The sequence below is a fragment of the Nelumbo nucifera genome, chromosome 5 (genome assembly GCF_055504915.1).
Source record: "Nelumbo nucifera cultivar China Antique chromosome 5, China Antique-T2T, whole genome shotgun sequence".
Taxonomy (NCBI): Eukaryota; Viridiplantae; Streptophyta; class Magnoliopsida; order Proteales; family Nelumbonaceae; genus Nelumbo; species Nelumbo nucifera.
The window spans coordinates 31,216,765-31,235,563 of record NC_142653.1 but is presented as its reverse complement, the minus strand read 5'-3'; the positions used below and the strand labels follow the sequence as shown (position 1 = coordinate 31,235,563).

The window sequence follows — 18,799 nt, the reverse complement described above, 5'->3', positions numbered from 1 at the left end:
CATCTGGTGCGCCTAGGCATGTGCTTGGTGTGCCTTGCGCTTCAACCTAGGTGTGCGCCTTTTGAAAATCTATGTTAATGTTGCTCATTCATTCATCCTAATAAAAGATAGTTCTAAAAGACACTTAAAATTATAAAACCTTTCTTTTTTATAGGGATTAAGAATTTAAGACCCTAATATGGACTTGTTTGGGCTTGCCTCAAGAGAGTTGGTATAAAGGTGGCTGATAGAATAAAAAATGCATAATATTTAACATCACATTAGCTATTTGAAGTAATGCAATTGGGAAGAAAATAAAGAGATTAAGAGTTTACATGCTTGAATATGTTTTATATGTTATGCTTGATTTTATTTTTTTAATTTTCATTTTAAATATGTTTTAAATATTATGTTTATGTATTTTAATTTGAGATAATAGTTTTTTTAAAGCATTTATTTTAATATTTAAGTTTATATTTTTAATTAATAATGTGTTTAATATTTTTTTGAAAATTTTAGAATCTTTTTGCATTTTTGCACCTTGCTTCAAAAAGGCATGTGCCTCACCTTGCGCCTTGTGCCTCAGGCACAAAGTGGCCCTTGTGATTTTTTGTGCCTTTCGCTTTTAAAACACTAATGTTGCTATCAAAAGTTAGTGGAGAAGAATAGGGTTTCTGGGTTCTTAGCAGGACTTAATCCTAAATATGATATTGCACGACAACACATTCTTTCCCGTGACAGTGTGACTCTCTCTCGGGCATATACCTTTATGTTTGGAGAAGAGAATAGGAGGAATATTATGATGTTAAATCTTGGCATTGAGGAGCCAACTATGGTTAGCATAATTATAAACTTAAGCTTAGTGAAGATAAGGGTGGTAATGAAATGAAAAGAGAGGATAAGAAGGATTTGTTTTATGATTATTGCAAGAAGCCCGATCATACCAGAGACACTTGTTGGAAGCATCATCCACATCTCATACCAATTTAACTTAGGAACAAGAAGGGTAATGCAAATATGGCAGTGGCTAGAGATTCGTATGGATCTCTAACTCCAACTTCTTTGGAGTCTATTGCAGCAGCAACAGTCAAGGCGGAGTTGGAAAATATGGGCAATATGTAAATCAGAGAGATATAGCTAGTTCCAGTTCTTCACTTGGTGGATAGCAAGGTGCAAGCAGTTCAGGGATTAGTCATACTACTTTGCTCATGTAGGGAGTTCATATGCTACTACAAATTATGTCTCCACTTCAAGTAAGGAAGAACCTCTCTATATTATAGACTCAGGAACCTTTGAGCATATGACCAATGTCAGTCGTCTTCTGATAGAGATAGTCTCTGTAGCAGATGGTTCCCATGTTCCTATTGCTGGAAAAGGGTCAGTTAGAGTAACTGACACCATTACCTTATCTTCTATTTTACATGTTCTTAGACTGCATACTAATCTTTTGTATGTGAGTAGTTTAACAAAAAATTCAAATTGTTTAGTGACTTCATCGTTGTGTATTTTTAGGATCTAGAGTCAAGGAGGATGATTGGGAATGGTTTTGAGGTGAATGGAGTCTACCTTCTTAATGCGCTTCCAACTCACTAGAGTCATCATGTTAGCAACAAAAGTATTGGTTAGGCCATTTATCATTTTATTCCTCACGTTTTTTATTTCCAAAGTTATCTAAGTTTGTTCAGTTATCTAGTTTGGAATGTGGAAGTTGTTAACTTGCAAAGCATTGTAGACATTCTTTTCATCCAAGTAATAAAAGGAGTTCTTTAGTTTTTAATATTGTTCAGATTGATGTTTGGGGACCATATCACATTTCTTCCATAAGTAGTTATCATTATTTCCTTTTATTTATAGGCTATTACTCTCGATATTCTTTAATATATTTGATGCGGTCTCGTGATGAGGTGCCCTCCTTGGTTCAATAGTTTCATCAGATGGTTCTCACATAGTTTGGGGTGAGGACTAAGGTTTTCAGATCAGATAATGCTAGGCAATTTTTTAAAAAGGACCTAGCACCTTACTTATTGGAGCGTGGGGTGATTCATTATACACCACAACGGAATGGAGTGGCAAAAAAAAACAAAGATATTGTGGATGTGGAAAGAAGTCTTATGGTGTATGGTTCAGTTCCAGTTTGTTTTGTGGTAATGTAGTTCTTATTGATGTCTTCTTGATCAATCTTGTTCCTTCTCGTGTTCTTGGGTTTAAGGTTCCATATAGTCTTCTTTTTCCTGAGGGAGAGATGTTTTATATACATATGAGGGTCTTCGGGTGTGTTTGCTTTGCCTATATTCTTGGTCCTCATCGTTCTAAATTGGACCCCAAAGCCAAGAAATGTGTTTTTCTTGGGTATGCCAAAAACCATAAGAGATATTGTTGCTATGGTCCAGTGTCCGGAAATCTATGGATGTCACTTTCTTTGAATCCACATCCTGTGGTTCTCCTTATGGGGAGTGTTTTGGGAGGAGAGTTAGTGTCCTATTCCTCTTCCTGTTCTTGCTCCAGTTTCTTTACCTACTCCATTATGTCCTGCCTTAGGGTTCTTTACATGCCAACATAAGAGAGTTGATTCTACACATGCTCCAATAGGGGAACCCACACCACTTACTATTGGCTCATTTGAGATTCCAGGTTTGATTAACACAGATCTAGGCATTCCTCATCTTGTGCCTACTGATGTTTCTATTCCTATTGATGATACACCTATGCTTAACACTATTGATGCATATCAATGTTTTAAAACGTGGAGGTGTGACGCGAGGCGTTCCACTACCTAGAGGCATGAGGCGTAGTTCAGAACACAAGAGATGTAAGCCTCCTTAAGAGGAGGGGGGTTAGGAGGAGGGCGAAGAGTAAGGGGGGATCTCATTTTTTCTTTATTTTTAATAAAAATCTTTTATATTAAGAAGAATAAGGATGCATAACATTAGTTGAAGGGGGGGTCTTGTCGAGAAGTGTCTAGCCATGAAGTAAGAAACCTTATTGAACTCAAATTCAAATAGGAATTTGATTTAATACTTGATGTGCTCAATATTAAAATCTGTGTCAAACCAGTGTACATCTAATAGAAGGTAGATTATATAGGATCCATCCATTTTTAGGCTTGTGGATCCTGTAGGTGGAATGAAGAACCAGTCTGCGTATGATATATTCAAAATATAAGTACCCTATGTTTTACCTGTCTTTAGTTCCACTATTCTACAATGACAACTACCATAATTAATGCTCTATATGCATACCTTGGCTAGTTCTTCAAGAAGTATTTCTCTAACAAATGCACCCTGCCAAAATATCAAACAAAATTTTGTTATTTGATTCAAGGTTAATTTGATGACTTGGATTGTTCCATGAAATTAAACAAATCATGCATGTTCATCAATACCTTTTCAGTTAATGTGAAAGAAAGAATTTGCGTGATAACCATATGATTGTCCTCCTTTTGTTCTACCAAGACCCTCTCTGTTCGTGCACGGAGGGACTGCCATACAGGAAATTAAAGGTCTCTTCAATATTAGCTGATGAAATTGGAAACCAAGGGAGATACAGAGCCAAAATAGAATTCAAAATTGAAAGCCTTGGACTTCTAGGTACCAAATAAATTTCATAAGGATTTTGCAACTGAAAATTCTAAGATGAATTATCCCCATGTCACCCCACTTAGAATGGTTTAAGGAGGGAAAAGAAAACTCTTCCTTCCTAGGGTGACATATGTCACCCCATTTAAACTGGTTAAAAGAGGGAAATAACTCCCTCTTCCTAGGGTGACATGTCTCACCCCACTCAAAGTGGCTAGAGGAGGGAAAATAGCTCCCTCTTCCTAGTGTGGCTATGTGTCAACCCTGTCACCCCACTTAAAGTGGCTAGAGGAGAGAAAAGAGTCCTCTTGTTAGGAAAAGACAAGTGGCATCCCTTTTATAAATAAATGGGACACCTCAAAATATTATTAATTAATATAAAATTTAATTTGTTTTAGGGTCTGTTGTCCCATTAATGGGCTCGACTGAAGGCTTATTAAATGCTTACTGCATCACAAATAAACTCAATTAACTTAGGGCCTGCTGTTCACTAAAATAGACTGCCAGCCCTTCTCTTCCTTAAGAAATTATTTCAGCCCACCCATAGGACTGGGCTTAAAAGATCAATCTGGAAAAAAGGCCCTTTTGTTTCTTTTTTTTTTTTAAGTTGTGATTGGGAGTAGTTTAATAACCTGCTCCCAGTCCAGCAAAATTAAGGACTTAACAATGTGTGAGGTGTTAGCCTAGAGGCATAAGGCTTAAGCCTCATGGGGTTATTCGTTTTTAACAAAAGAGTTCAACTATGATACCGGAAAGAAATGATACCAGAAAAACTTATAACCAATCGACCAGTATCATAAAAGTGATATATCAGGTGGTAAGTGGTTACCACTCTAACCTGTGGTGCCAACCAATCAGGTGGCTAGCATCCATTATCTCTTGCTCTTCCTCACTGCCACTATTTTTCTTCCTACTATATTCCACTTAATGTCAGATTTCAGTTCTGTCTACAAGTGATATGTAGCAAAGGCACTGTCTATTAATTGTCTTCCCACCCCTGAGGGTTCTGTGAGCATTGCTTTTATATTAATCAATAACTCTTGAAATTTGTTCATACTATGTAAAAAAGAATAGATACAGAAGAACTTTCAGTTTTTACAAAAATAATGGAACTAGTCCAATGCTACTCCCCCACTATCAGTTACACATCACCACTGGAACAAACTACACTAAATTTCTGCAACCCTTATTTTGGTCCTTTCCCTTTTCATTTGTGCTTCTCACTCTGGTAACTATTATTTGACAAAGGATTGAGATGCCCCAGATATATTGTCAAATTGGATTACTTGGCTTTAGACAATACTTGCACTGAATTTGATATCAAGTGTGTATGTATGTGTGCAAGAGAAATGGAAAGAATAGGAAAAAAAAGAGAGAAAAGAAAAATCTTACCTCGGTTAACAAAGACTCTAGACGATCAATTCTGAACATCCCATCCTAACACAGAATCCAAGAATACAAGTAAGGATCTAAGACCACAAGATTAGTACAGTATTGTAGAAATTAGAAAATTTGAGAGTGAAAACCATAATACTGTGAAAAGAATGTAACTTTGTAAGATGTGCACCTTATATAGAAGAGTCCGCAAAGTGGACTTGAGTTGAGGTGAACTGTCAGTGAGGACTTTTCTTGCAATCCATGGGTATGTACTACTGAGAACTTTGTAATCTGGATTTAGGCTGATTGCAATACCCTCCAAAACAGCAAGGCTGGGGACACCAAGGAAAAGAATCAAGACACTTGCCTTGAGAATAGACATTAATAATATCCATAAGTGAGTGCAGTGTTTGCAAACAATTCTGAGAAACATAGAACATCTCAAACTTTAATGAGAAATAACTAGCATACACCATAGAACGGTATACATGTTATGGAGTTCTTCTTCAGTATCACATTGTTACCTTCTAATAACAAGAGAAAAGTATGAAGGTATCCGAAATTTGAACTTGTACCTGCCAAACCAAATATTATACACAATCACTGGCAATGTAAGCACAAAAAGACACCAAATGATAAAACTTGGGAACTTAAAGAATGACAGAGAGCAAAACAATAGATAGGAATGCAACTATTTAAGAAGACGTGTTCAAAAAAACAAAATCAGTGCCAAACATTTGAGAACATCCTATCACTGACCTGGAGCTCAATTTTTTTTAGTTGTTACCCTGTAAACCTTTTTTCTTTATTCTTGAAAATAAATAAGAAAACCAAAAAACGTTAGGTGATTAAGCCTTTTTTTTAAGTGGAAAGCAATAAAATTGTGTTGCTATCAAGGCAGTCTAATGCAAGCTCTCAGTTCCATGCTAAGTCATATGATTATTTTTTTGGTAAATGGTTTTGTTTTTTTTCCCCAAAATTTACTCCCAGTGGAGGGGTGGCCACCGTAGATTTTATTAAGTAAATAAGAAGAAATAACCTATGGGAAGTGGGCATAAAAACCTTACCCCTCAAAAGAATATATACATGGGGATCATCAGCTCATGAATTAAATAGAGAAAGTCTTATCTACCCCTAAAATCATCTAACAGGCAGAGAAGGAAGACCATTACCAACTCCTCTAATAAGTAGGTATGTGAGAAGGTAAGTCATCTACTTTTGGTAACTGGTTACTTTATTAATTGAAAAGGCTTAAATTACATTGTGGAGCACCAAGTGCTAAGTCATTTGAGTTTCTACTCATGAATATGGTGGCCTATTGTTGCATAGTTGCAGTATCATAGTGTGACCTTCAAAACCCCCAGTGAACAGAAATAAAAGAAGGCTGTGTATTAGTTATGTCACAAAAGGCATAGCCATTACTGATTATTTTAAATTAAAGATTCATAAGAAGTGCCGATTGAAATGACTGACGGTTCAATGTGAACACTCAGGGATCCCAAAGCATAATAATCTTCAAGTTGATTTACTGATCCTGACAATACATTCAAAGCATGGGAGTTATTGACAACACTGACAGCACTTCAGACAACCAGCATGACAACACCATACAGATTACAGAGTGTATCATATAGATCAAATGTGTTTTTGTTCTAGTTTTTATGTTAGCAATTGATTTCAGTTCTAAATACTTTACCAAATTGCATTCTTGAAAACACAAACTATATTACAAAGTCCAATTCACCAAAAAATGTCTTCACGGTTTGCAATATCTCCAAACTTTCTGGTATTTTGCACAAATTTCCGATTTTAGGTCAACTCCAAATAGTTGGGATTAAGGCTGAGTTGAGTTGAGTTGAGTAGAGACCTGAAATATCTACCAACAAGATTTCCAAAATTACATAATTTGGACAAGATGCTCATAATACTTCCAAAAAATAACCCGTATGTTGATATTTAGGGAAATATCACAAGAACAATACTAAAAACTGGATTTAATTATAAACCTAAGAAACATTGGTGGAAATGAGAAATATTTTGACCAAAATTACATTTTGTATGTTTACAAAAGTTATACTTTTCTTAATCTATCCATTCTTGTTATATGTCGTTATTTTTGTACTATGTTTCATTAGTTAATTCTACTACATGATTTCATTCTTTGTAATGCTTCATCAAGTTGAAAATTATTCTGAAATTACCTACAAAATCCCATGGAATTTCTCATGTTTGTAGCATACAAATTTCACTCAAGATCAAACTTGCAAACCTTGGATTGTTCATACTTAGCAGAAGAAATATAGGCTACAAAAAAGTGTATCCTGAAAAAATATTATGTCATGCCACAATTATATCAAGAATCAAATTGACATACATAGTACTTCCTAGATTTCCTAAAAGATCTCCAAAGCTTATATTGCGGACTCCTTTTGCCACAGCACTTTGAAAGACATCTGGAAAAAAGCTCATATCAGCTTTATTACCCCGTAAAGTTGCAACTCAAAATCCATGAATCTTTAAATGGAATGACTTCTTAGTTTACTTATGAAAGCATAGCAAGGTACATGTTCAAGTAGGATATGTATAAAGATGAAACCTGTTAATGCCTTTGTTACAGCATCCTTCTGTGCAGTTGGAGGAAGAAGCCTGTAAAGAATTTTTGACACAATTAACACAGACCTCCAGGTAATGTTGATTAATTACTCAATTAATTCAAATCCCACAGCAGTATACAGAAGTACGGGGTAATTAGAATACCCAAGTGTGACAAAGTCCTTAGCCAAAGCATCAAAATCTCGGTTTACAAGATGGAGACAAGCTTCAATAAATCCATCTCGGAGTTCTTGTTTAAACTCACCCACCATACCAAAATCTGGGTATAAAAAGAAACTAAAAATTAATTTATGTTCTTTCTTCAACGAATGAAGTGCACATTATTTATCCACAAAAAGTAAGCATTCTCCTTTGGACTTAATAAGATTAAGAACAGAGTTTATTGATATGTTAACTGTTGTGAATAGGCAGCCTAGATATGGTATGAACAGACTTAATATAGCAATACAATGGTCAATGAATTCCAAGAGTGCTAGTGTCATGAGCTGCTTATGTATTTTCAGATGCATCGAGAGAAATTGGTTATTTTTTGGCCATGTTTGGGGGTGCTTAAAAATAAGTGCTTATTTGGGCCATTAAGCACTTATTGGTATTTGGGAAATAAGCCCGAAATAAGTTCTTATTTTAAAAATAAGGGCTTATTTTTTAAGCCCAAATTTCCAGATTTCTTTAAGTGCTTATACAATAAGCACTTGTTCAATTTTTTTTTCTTCCACAATTATCCCTAGTTGAATTTTAAAATACCACTTATAAAATTATTCCTAGTTGATTTTTATAAAAGTACTTTTATGAAAGCACTTTTAAGAAAGTACTTTTATGAAAGCACTTTTATAAAAGCACTTTTATGAAAGTATTTTTACGAAAGCACTTTTGTGAAAACACTATTACTTTTGTAAAAGTACTTATATAAAGTGCTTTCATAAAAATACTTTCATAATAGTGCTTTCATAAAAGTGCTTTCGTAAAGATACTTTCATAAAAGTGCTTTTATAAGTGTTTTCATAAAAGTTCTTTTATAAAAGTGCTTTTATAAAAGTGCTTTCATAAAAGTGTTTTTATAAAAGTACTTTCACAAAAGTGTTTTTATAAAAGTAATTTAATAAAAGTTCTTTCAAAGGGTATGTTTTGAAGTTTTGAAAGAAAATGAAGAACAAAATAGTCACAAATGCTTATTTAAGTGCTTATTAGAGAAAAAGACTACCAAACACCCAATATAAAATAAGTGCTTATTTTAAAAAAATAAGCACTTGAAAAGTTGGGTGCCAAATGCAAATAAGTGCTTATTTGAATAAGTACTTGTTTTAAGCACTTATTTTTAACTTAAGTCTCCCAAACATGTCCTTTAAGTATTTTCTTGTAAACTTTTCAGTCCTTCCCATGGCACATGTGCAGCTCACAAGCCCCATCAAAGGGGCATGAAACAGCTTGTGGTCATAGTGGCAGCAAGCAAAATTCTAGTATGGAACCTAATACCTACTTGAAGTTAATTTGTGCAAAACTACAGCAATATAAACAGTAGAAGGGGCTTCATGCCCAACATTTTTCAGTCCTTAAAATATATGCCACAAACACATAAAAAGCAACCAATTTCCCATTTGTAGAATCATCTAACAACTTGATTGAAGATGAAAGAAAATATGAGTTCGAAGAAGATGAAAAACATAGCAACTTGATGATGCTGCTTATGATTATGGTCTGATGAATTCTATGGAGGATGATGTACCATGTGCTGACTGTGATTTTTCTGATGCAGAAGCAGAACATCTATGAAAGATCAGGAATCACCATAGGAATAAATAGAGTAGCTGCAGGGTGAACTTTACAGTGTTTTAAGTGCTGTCAGCACGGGGGCAATGATAAAGGGCTGACATTAGGGCAGCAGGTTGTTCTCACTTCAGTCCTTGTAGGTTAATCAGAAAAAAAATTAAATCTAGCTGGATAATTCAGTGGCATACCAGAAGGGCATAGTATAGGCAATAAGAAGAAGAGGTCAGCTAGAGCTTTAGGTGAATTATGGATTAATAATATGATTAGGGTCATGTGGATAGTGTAATAAAGGAAGCAGAATACTGAAACAACAAAATAGAAGTAAAAAATGGATCCAAAGAGAGCCATATCTGTATAACCATAATTTAGTAGAATGAGTCATTCAAGAACGGTGTTAAGAGAAAAATGAACCCGTGGTGCTTAGAACTGCACTATGTAAATATCAATTAGAACAAAGAAAAATAAATACCCAAGTATGCTAGTTTTCCATCGAATGTACGTAGAAGATTTCCAGGATGAGGATCTGCATGGTAGAAACCATATTCTAGAAGTTGGTTAAATGAGCAATAGACTCCTACCTGTCAAATGTCAAAAGGCAGAAATCAACTTAAAAAGAACTTTGCAAATACTCCAAGGACATAATAAGATTAACTATTTCCTTAAAATTTTCATTAGAAACAAAATGATATTAAATTAAATAATTTGACCTCCACCAAATAAAGATCCTTGACTTCAGACAATTTCTGCCCCTATAAAAACAAGAGGTAGAGCAAATCAGCAAAGAACACCTTTGTATTGATGAGGTAAAGGAAAAGATGATGGACCAGAATGTACCTCAACCCATTCCATTAGAAGGACTCGACGGGTAGTTTTCTCTGCATACATTTGTGGAACAAAAACGTCCTTTAGACCTCCATAAAGCTGTCTGGTTGACCATAGGAACAGGAGAATAAAGAAAGTTGCCAATTGTTAGATCATCCACCAATAAAAACTTTTTAAAATTAAAATTCCAAATAAATTTGATTCCAATAAAATCCAAAGCAAAATATAAATTTATGTAGGATCAATAGATCTGATACTAATTCATACAGAAACTGTAATTCGACAGAGAAGAGAGAAGAGAGAAGAATGTATTCTGAATACTATAGCTGGTGGCGCCTAAGTTAGTATTTATACTTAGGGCGACAGCTCATAAGAAGTACAAGAGGAAAGGGCAGAAATGCCCCTACTAGGCCACAGGCCGCTACACATTACAACACTCCCCCTCAAGTTGGAGCAAATATGTCAATCATGCCCGACTTGTCACATAGTTCATTATGCCGTAGATAGTGAAGACCCTTTGTAAGAACATCCGCTAGTTGTTCCTTGGAACTGATGTAAGAAGTACAGACTTCCCCCTTTTCAAGTTTCTCCCTTATGAAGTGCTTGTCAACTTCAAGATGCTTGGTCCTGTCATGAAAAACTGGATTGGCAGCAACATTAATGGCTGTCTTGTTGTCACAGTAGAGAGACATTGGGCCATCAATAAAAAGACCCAACTCTCCAATCAAATTCTTTACCCATAGTACTTCAGCAACTCCATGCGCCATGGCTCTAAACTCGGCCTCAACACTAGATCTGGCCACAACACTTTGTTTTTTGCTTCTCCAAAGTAACCAAGTTTCCACCAATAAAGGTACAATATCCACTAGTTGATTTCCTGTCATCAACTGCCCCAACCCAATCTGCATCTATGTAGACTTCCACTTTCATACAATCATGTTTCTTGAAAAGTAACCCAATTCCTGGATACTGCTTCAAATACCTGAGACCTCTCAGCTGCCTCAAATAAGAGGATGTTGGTGCATGCATAAACTGACTAAGTACACCAACAACATAAGCTATATTTGGCCGAGTCATTGATTGGTAGAGAAGTCTTCCTACCAGCCTTTGAAATTTCTTGACATCTATCACGGGTTCTCCAATACAATCACCAAGCCAATGGTTTTCCTCATTAGGAGAATCTACAGGCTTTGCTCCTAACTTTCCTGTGTCCTGCAAGAGATCTAGGACATACTTCCTTTGGGAAATGAAGATGCCCTTTTTTTAGCGAGCAACCTCAATACCAAGGAAATAACGTAGTTGTCCCAAATCTTTCACCTCAAACTGCATAGCAAGGGATTCTTTGACCTTTTTAATCTCAGAGTCCCAATTCCCCGTAATCACAATGTCATCAACATAGACAATTAATACAACAACATTCTTATGGTTTCTCTTGACAAATAGAGTATGGTCAGATTGGCACTGCTTGAACCCAATTTGTTGAAGGGCCAAGTGAAATCTACTGAGCCAGGCCCTTGGGGATTATTTCAAACCATATAAAGATTTTTTTAATTTGCAGACTTTCTCTTCACACCCTTGTGCTACAAACCCAGGAGGCTGAATCATGTACACTTCTTCCAGATCACCATTTAAGAATGCATTTTTGATGTCCAGTTGGTGGAGCTCCCAATCAAAATTAACATCCAAGGATAGTATAATCCGAATAGTGTTCATTTTAGCAACTGGGGCAAAAGTCTCAACGTAGTCAACCCCATACACCTGAGTATACCCTTTTGCAACTAACCTGGCTTTATACCTCTCAACTGACCCATCTGCTCTATGTTTTACTATGAAAACCCACTTGCATCCCACTAGCTCTTTGCCTTCAGGAAGATTCACCAACTCCCAGGTCTTGTTTTTGTGAAGAGCACTAATTTCTTCCTTCATTGCCTCTGTCCATTCAGGTATAGATAAGGCTTCTGCAACACTTTTGGGAATGGAGGCACAATCAATGGTAGTTAAAAAGGCATGAAATGTTTTCATAGGACAAGAACTGAGCAAAAGGAGTAGTACATGATCAAACCCCTTTTCTATGAGCAATTGGGACATCAAGATCATTAGTAGAGTCATCAATAGCAATAGGTTCAATAATATCAAAAGGAACAAGGGTACCTGGATTTTCCTTCAAGGAGTCAGATGGTGCTGGATGTATAGTCTCAAGTTGCTCCATAGCCTTTGAATTCAGCTGTCCCTTACGGCGCCTCAAGAAGACACGAAATGGAGAGGAGTCAGGAATAGAGGAAAGAGGAGGCAGTGAGTACACCACAGTTTGTCTTTATCTTCACCTTTCCTTGGTTCTCCCTTTTTCATTCCTGTGTTACCCCCTCTTGCAACTAGGGCAACAGGTTACTCCCCCTCAGAAACATTCATGAGATTTTTTCTACTCTCTTTAGATTGGACTAGAGCATATACTTCCTGAACTGAAGGAAGTTCCCTACTTCCCAAAATCTGCACCCGTAGAGGCTCATAAGCCGGATTCAGCCCATGCAAGAAAGCAAAAACCCGCTGTTGGGAGACAAGTTTTTTATAGTCCTATGCATCTTCATCATTCCTCTAGTCAATTGTCTGATAATAGTCCAGTTCCTTCCAGACAGATGTAAGGGCTGAGTAGTACGTAGATAGGCTACGGTCCCCTTGCTTACATGTAGATGATTCTGCTTGAAGTTGATAAATCTTAGAAAAGTGCCTCTGTTCAGAATAGGTTGCCTTGGCTCGTTCCCAAATTTCACAGGCTGTCAGCCCATATGAAATTTTTCCTTACATGAGGTAACATGGAGCCTAATAGCCATGACATAACCATGCTGTTTTCTTGATCCCATTGATCATGTTCAGCAATACCAGACTTTGGCTCTTTTATTTTTCCACTTATATAACCATCCTTCTCCCTAGCTGTAACATAAAGTTTGATGCCTTTGGACCATTCCAGATAGTTCAGACAATCAAAGGGGGTAATAGACATAGAGAAATTCATGCCGTCCATCCCCCCATTTAAGTTTCCTTGCTAGGAAGTAATACTGGAGGTTGCTGAATCCTCAGTAGCCATTTTCACAGAAAATCTACTGCTGTTTTTTCAAAAACCGAATCTGATATAGAGGGTCTTTTGTCTAAAACAAATAGGAGCCTCCAAAGAATGTATAACAGTACTGTAGGTGATAACTCTTAGTTGAAACACCTCGGTTTACAGGAGGAGACCACCAGTCCCTACAATCCTCAAAACTGTGACATTCACAGTGGTCAAATGTTTACGTATGAATGTAACAGTACATACCTGTCTTCCACGACCCACAGCACATAGAAAAACCCTCAGAAAATCAAGTTTTGGTGCATTCGGCTGCCACCACACCCTTCTCCTTGGTACAACAACCAAGAGAGAAGAAAGAAAAAATCAGGGGCTGAAGGTTGCGCCCAGAAGAAGAAACCACAATCTGAGAAAAAAACAGATTTCTAGAAAAGGAAAGAAATCACGGTCCGAGAAGAGAAGCTTGTGCCCAGATCAGGGATGCTTTGATACCATGTAGTTCGACAGAGAAGAGAGAAGAGAGAAAAGAGAAGAATGTATTCTGAATACTATAGCTGGTAGCGCCTAAGTTAGTATTTATACTTAGGGCGACAGCTCATAAGAAATACAAGAGGAAAGGGTAGAAATGCCCCTACTAGGCCAGAGGCCACTACACATTACAACAGAAACCACCTACTCTAATACCAAATTGATGTAGGATTGCTTGCTCTGATACCAAATGAAGTGAGACTTGAACGACCAAAGGATGAGTATAGGAGGATTAGGATGGGTTTAAAGGTGACTTAAGACTAAAAAAAGAGTTTGTGTAGGTTAGAGATATTAAGCTTAATTATATTATGTCATTCCTAGGTGGGTGTTCACATATTTGTCTACATATGTAGAATGGAACTAAGGATAGCATTACTGTGGCACAACCTAGAGGACTACAAATGCCTTCAGAATAACAAATGCATGCAATTTTGCAATTCACTATAGAGAACAGGTTTGACAATGTGTGCCTTCTCTAGGAAATATGAGGCCTTTAAGAATTAAGAGGGGTATTACAGAAACAGCAACAGGCTAATCATTCTAGCAAACTCAGGACTGTGGTCAGGGGATTCAGTAAAGTAGAAACCACTGATTGCAGATTTAGTTGAATTCCTTGTGAAGGGAAAGAAGAGGAAGATGAAGGTTTCAGCAGTAGAGAAGAAAAGAGGAGGAGAAAAGAGTAGGAAGTCAACCAGGATTCTTAGATTAACCCTAGCCGCCAACCCCTCATTATAATTTATACTTAACTTAAAGGATGAGATATTACAAGGATGCCCTTAGTAGGGCGGCTACTAATGTAGCTGAACAGTCACAACTTAAAAACATAAACTAATGGCCTAAAGCCCAACAACTTCCTAACTAAATAACTTAAAATAAGAATAAAAACAACTAGGCCCAACTCAACACTCCCCCTCAAGTTGGGAGTAAATGTCATACATTCCCAACTTGCGTAGATCATGCTCTAGCTTGTTCTATGCAACACCTTTTGTGAGAACATCAGCGAGTTGTAGATCAGAAGCAATGTATGGAAGACAAACTTCTCCAAAAGTCACTCTTTCTCTGATAAAATGTCTATCCACTTCAATGTGCTTAGTTCGGTCATGGCGGACTAGGTTATGGGTAATGTTAATTGTTGCCTGGTTATCACAGTACAACATCATAGGTTCTTCTGCCTGTACACCAATTTCTTCTAATAGGGAATGGATCCAAAGAAGTTCTAAAACTCCACGTGTCATGGCCCTGTATTCAACTTCAGCACTTGATCTTGCCACCACTGTTTGTTTCTTACTCTTCCACGAGACAAGGTTACCCCCAACAAGGGTGCACACTCCTGAAGTTGATCTCTTGTCATCAAGGCATCCTGCACAATCTGTATCTGTATAAGCCTCTAGTTTCAACTGTCCATGATCCGTAAACAATATGCCTCTGCCCGGGTGTCCCTTCAGATAAGCAAGAATCCTGTCAACTGCCTCCCAATGCTGGACTCATGGAGCATGCATGTATTGACTTAACACACTTACTGCATAGGAAATGTCTGGTCTTGTCATACACAAGTCTTTGATATCTCCCAATGTCCTTTACTGGCTCACCTTTTGATGCATTGATTCTATGGTTCTGATCAATAGGGGTACTGATTGCCTTCGTTCCAAGCTTTCTTGTTTCTTGAAGAAGATCCAAGACATACTTCCTTTGAGAGATAAAAATTCCATGTTTTGATCTTGCAACTTCAATGCCTAAGAAGTATCTCAGTTCTCCAAGATCCTTTATTTCAAATTCTTTATGTAGATTCCTTTTTAGACAATCAATCTCACTTAGGTCATTCTCCGTGACAACAATATCATCCACATAAACAATTAGGACTGACACCAAAGATCCCCTTCGCTTCACAAACAAGGTATGTCGGATTGACTCTGAGTGTAGCCAAAAGCAATCAAGGCCTTTTTGAACCTGTCAAACCATGCTCTGGGAGATTGTTTCAAGCCATAAAGTGACTTCTTAAGCCCACATGCCTTTCCCTTTTCAGCATCACTGTAGAAGCCAACAGGAAGATCCATATACACTTCCTCTTGCAGATACCATTTAGGAAAGCATTCTTCACATCAAATTGAAACAAGGGCCAAGAGTATGAGGCAACAAGAGAAAGAAGTATCCGAACAAAGGTCATCTTTGCAACTAGTGCAAAGGTCTCTAAGTAATCAATGCCATAGGTCTGTGTGTACCCTTTTGCAACAAGTCTTGCCTTGTACCTTTCTATACTTCCATCTGCCTTATATTTTACTGTGTAAACCCATCTGCATCCAACTGTCTCCTTGCCCTCTGGTAGATCCACAATGTCCCATGTTTGATTCTTAATCAAAGCTTCCATCTCTTCCTACATAGTTGTCTTCCACTCAAGTTTGGAGAGAGCCTCACTAACACCCTTGGGTATAGACACAGAGTCAAGAGAGGAAAGAAAAGCACGGTAGGAAGGAGAAAGTCCATTGTAGGATAAGTACTGTGAAATACAATGAGCAGTACACTTTCTCTTCCATTTTCTGAGAGCAATAGAAAGATCGAGGTTATCTGTAACAGGGTTAGTAGAATCAATGGGAACTGAAACAATAGCGGGATCAAGAGGAATACCTAAATCCATGTCAGCTGAATCTGGAATCTCCAAGGAACCAACAGGAAGTGATGTGAGTTCTACTGCAGTGGAATCAACCTCCTTGTGAAGTCTCTGTCGTAAGTAATGCTGAGAAGCAGGACGCAAAGGAGGTGGTAAGGTAGGTGACACAAGAGGGTCAAGCACAGGAGTAGACACAGGGACTGGAACTGGGAGAGGAATAGACTGCTGACTCACTTCCCCAAAACACTCCCCCTGAGAAGGATTCTTTGAGAAGAAGTGTGTGGATTCAAAAAATGTGACATCCATGGTAACATACCGGCTCCCAGAGACTGAATCATAGCAGCAGTACCCTTTCTGATTTTCTGCATATCTAAGGAAGACACACTTCTTTGCCTTGGGATCAAGCTTCGAGCGGTGAGGACCAAGGATATGTGCAAAGCAGACACACCCAAACACCCTAAGAGGAATATGAAACATCTCCCCCTCAGGAAAAAGGAGACTGAATGGGGTGCTGAATCCAAGTATACGAGAGGGCACCCTATTAATCAAATATACTACTATGAGAACCGCGTCACCCCAAAACCGAACTGGAACTGTAGATGTGATCATCATGCTTCTTGCAATCTCAACAATGTGTCTGTTCTTCCTTTCTACGACACCATTCTGTTGTGGACTGTAGGGACAACTGTTTCGATGGACCACACCATATTCTAACAGACATGAGGCAAGGTGTTTTTCAAAATATTCCCTAACATTGTCTGATCTGAACACCTTTGTTCTTGTTTCAAACTGTGTTAGCACCATCTGATGAAATTGCCTCACCAAACTTCATCACGGGATCTCATCAGGTAAATCCAAGAGTATCATGAGAAATCATCCACAAATAAGAGAAAATATCGATAGCCTCCCATAGAAGGAACATGGTAAGGTCCCCATACATCAGAATAAATAACATCAAAAGAAGAAGAACACCTTTTATTACTAGGTTTAAATGAATGTCTACAATGCTTTCCAAATTGACAACCTTCACACTCCAGACTTGACAAACTAACAGACTCAAAAAGTTTTGGAAACAAAAGACTCAAAGAAGAAAAAGGTAAATGGCTCAAACGATTATGCCAAAGCATAATTTGACCCACAGACCCTGACTCACTATCCCTGCTGACATGACGACTCTGATGAGGAGGAAGCACATCCAAAAGGTAGATCCCATTCACTTCACGACCACTCCCAATCGTCCTCTTTGAATCCAAATCCTGCAAAATACAATGACCAGGAGAAAAAATTACTGAGCAGTTCAGGTTCTTAATCAAACTACTAACAAATAACAAATTAGTGCTCAATTTGGGAACATGAAAAGCAAAGGGAAGAGAAATAGAATCTCTAATCTTGACAGATCCCTTCCCAGCAATGGGAACATGGGATCCATCAGTTGTGGAGACCCTATCTCTACCAGAACAGAGCTGGTAAGAGGAAAAAATAGTAGAGCTATGGGTCATGTGCTTTGAGGCTCCAAAATCTATAATCCAAGGACGTCCCTCCTTAACTGAAGTAGAAACATAATTTGCAGTGACATGTGAACTACTTGTGTGAGCAAAGGAAGTAGAGTGGACTCCACCAGTACCACCTGTACCTTGTTGTCCGCTTGCTGCTGAACTGGAACTGGCTATATCCCGCTGGTTCAGAAGTTGCCCATACCTCTCAAGTTCGGTCCTTACTGCAACAGCTGCAACAGACTCCATAGCAGCTTTAGTAGGAGGGGCCGGAATGTCACCAATAACTGCCATGTGAGCATTTCCCTTCTTATTTTTCAGTCTAGTTGGCACAAGATGTGGATGAAGCTTCCAGCAAGTATCTCTTGTGTGTTTAGGCTTCTTACAATAGTCATAGATCAAATCTCTTTTATCTTCCTTCTTGATTTCACTGCCACCCTGATCTCCACTTTGTTTAGGTTTCACAGTACTCACCATGGCAGACTAATCAAGAACAGGATTTTTCATCATCACATCTCTCCTGGTCTCCTCCCCTGACACAAAGGCATATGCCTAGGAGAGGGTAACACTGTCCCTGGAAAGAAGATGTTGTCTTGCAATATCATACTCAGGATTAAGGCCAGCAAGAAATTCAAACACCCTATACTTCTCTAGATGTTTGTGATAGGTAGATGCATCCTTAATGGTTTCCCAAGCAAATGTCTCTAAATTGTCAATCTCCTGCCACAGGGTTTTAAGGGCTGAAAAATAGGCTGCAACAGGTCTATCTCCCTGCCTTGTAGAAATAATTTGATTTCTCAACTGATAAACCTTAGCAACATTCTCCCTCTGTGAATAGGTTTCTGCAACCCCATCCCATATTTCCTTAGTTGTATTTGCCCATAAAAAATTTTTACTTATATGGGGCAACATGGAATTACATAACCAAGTCATCACCATATAATTCTTCTGTAGCCACCGAGAGTTGCTAGTTTCGGGTTTC

At 37.8% G+C, this 18,799-nt stretch overlaps 1 protein-coding gene across 4 annotated transcripts in view; it reads right to left on the bottom strand.

Moving 5' to 3' along the window:
* The window catches only part of LOC104600012 (Protein kinase superfamily protein), a 50,320-nt gene that overhangs the window by 11,591 nt on the left and 19,930 nt on the right, over nt 1–18,799 (bottom strand). For all 4 annotated transcript variants that reach the window (XR_016076137.1, XM_010262805.3, XM_010262804.3 and 1 more), the window contains 11 exons: nt 10,146–10,236; nt 10,019–10,060; nt 9,781–9,889; nt 7,689–7,803; nt 7,528–7,577; nt 7,306–7,384; nt 5,456–5,506; nt 5,122–5,263; nt 4,947–4,991; nt 3,362–3,457; nt 3,219–3,260 (listed from right to left, as the gene is read on the bottom strand). Coding sequence is in view for 3 of the 4 variants with exons in the window: in XM_010262805.3 (XP_010261107.1) it covers nt 3,219–3,260; nt 3,362–3,457; nt 4,947–4,991; nt 5,122–5,263; nt 5,456–5,506; nt 7,306–7,384; nt 7,528–7,577; nt 7,689–7,803; nt 9,781–9,889; nt 10,019–10,060; nt 10,146–10,236 (862 nt within the window). In the remaining variant the exon portion in view is untranslated. The remainder of the gene's footprint in view (nt 1–3,218; nt 3,261–3,361; nt 3,458–4,946; nt 4,992–5,121; nt 5,264–5,455; nt 5,507–7,305; nt 7,385–7,527; nt 7,578–7,688; nt 7,804–9,780; nt 9,890–10,018; nt 10,061–10,145; nt 10,237–18,799) is intronic.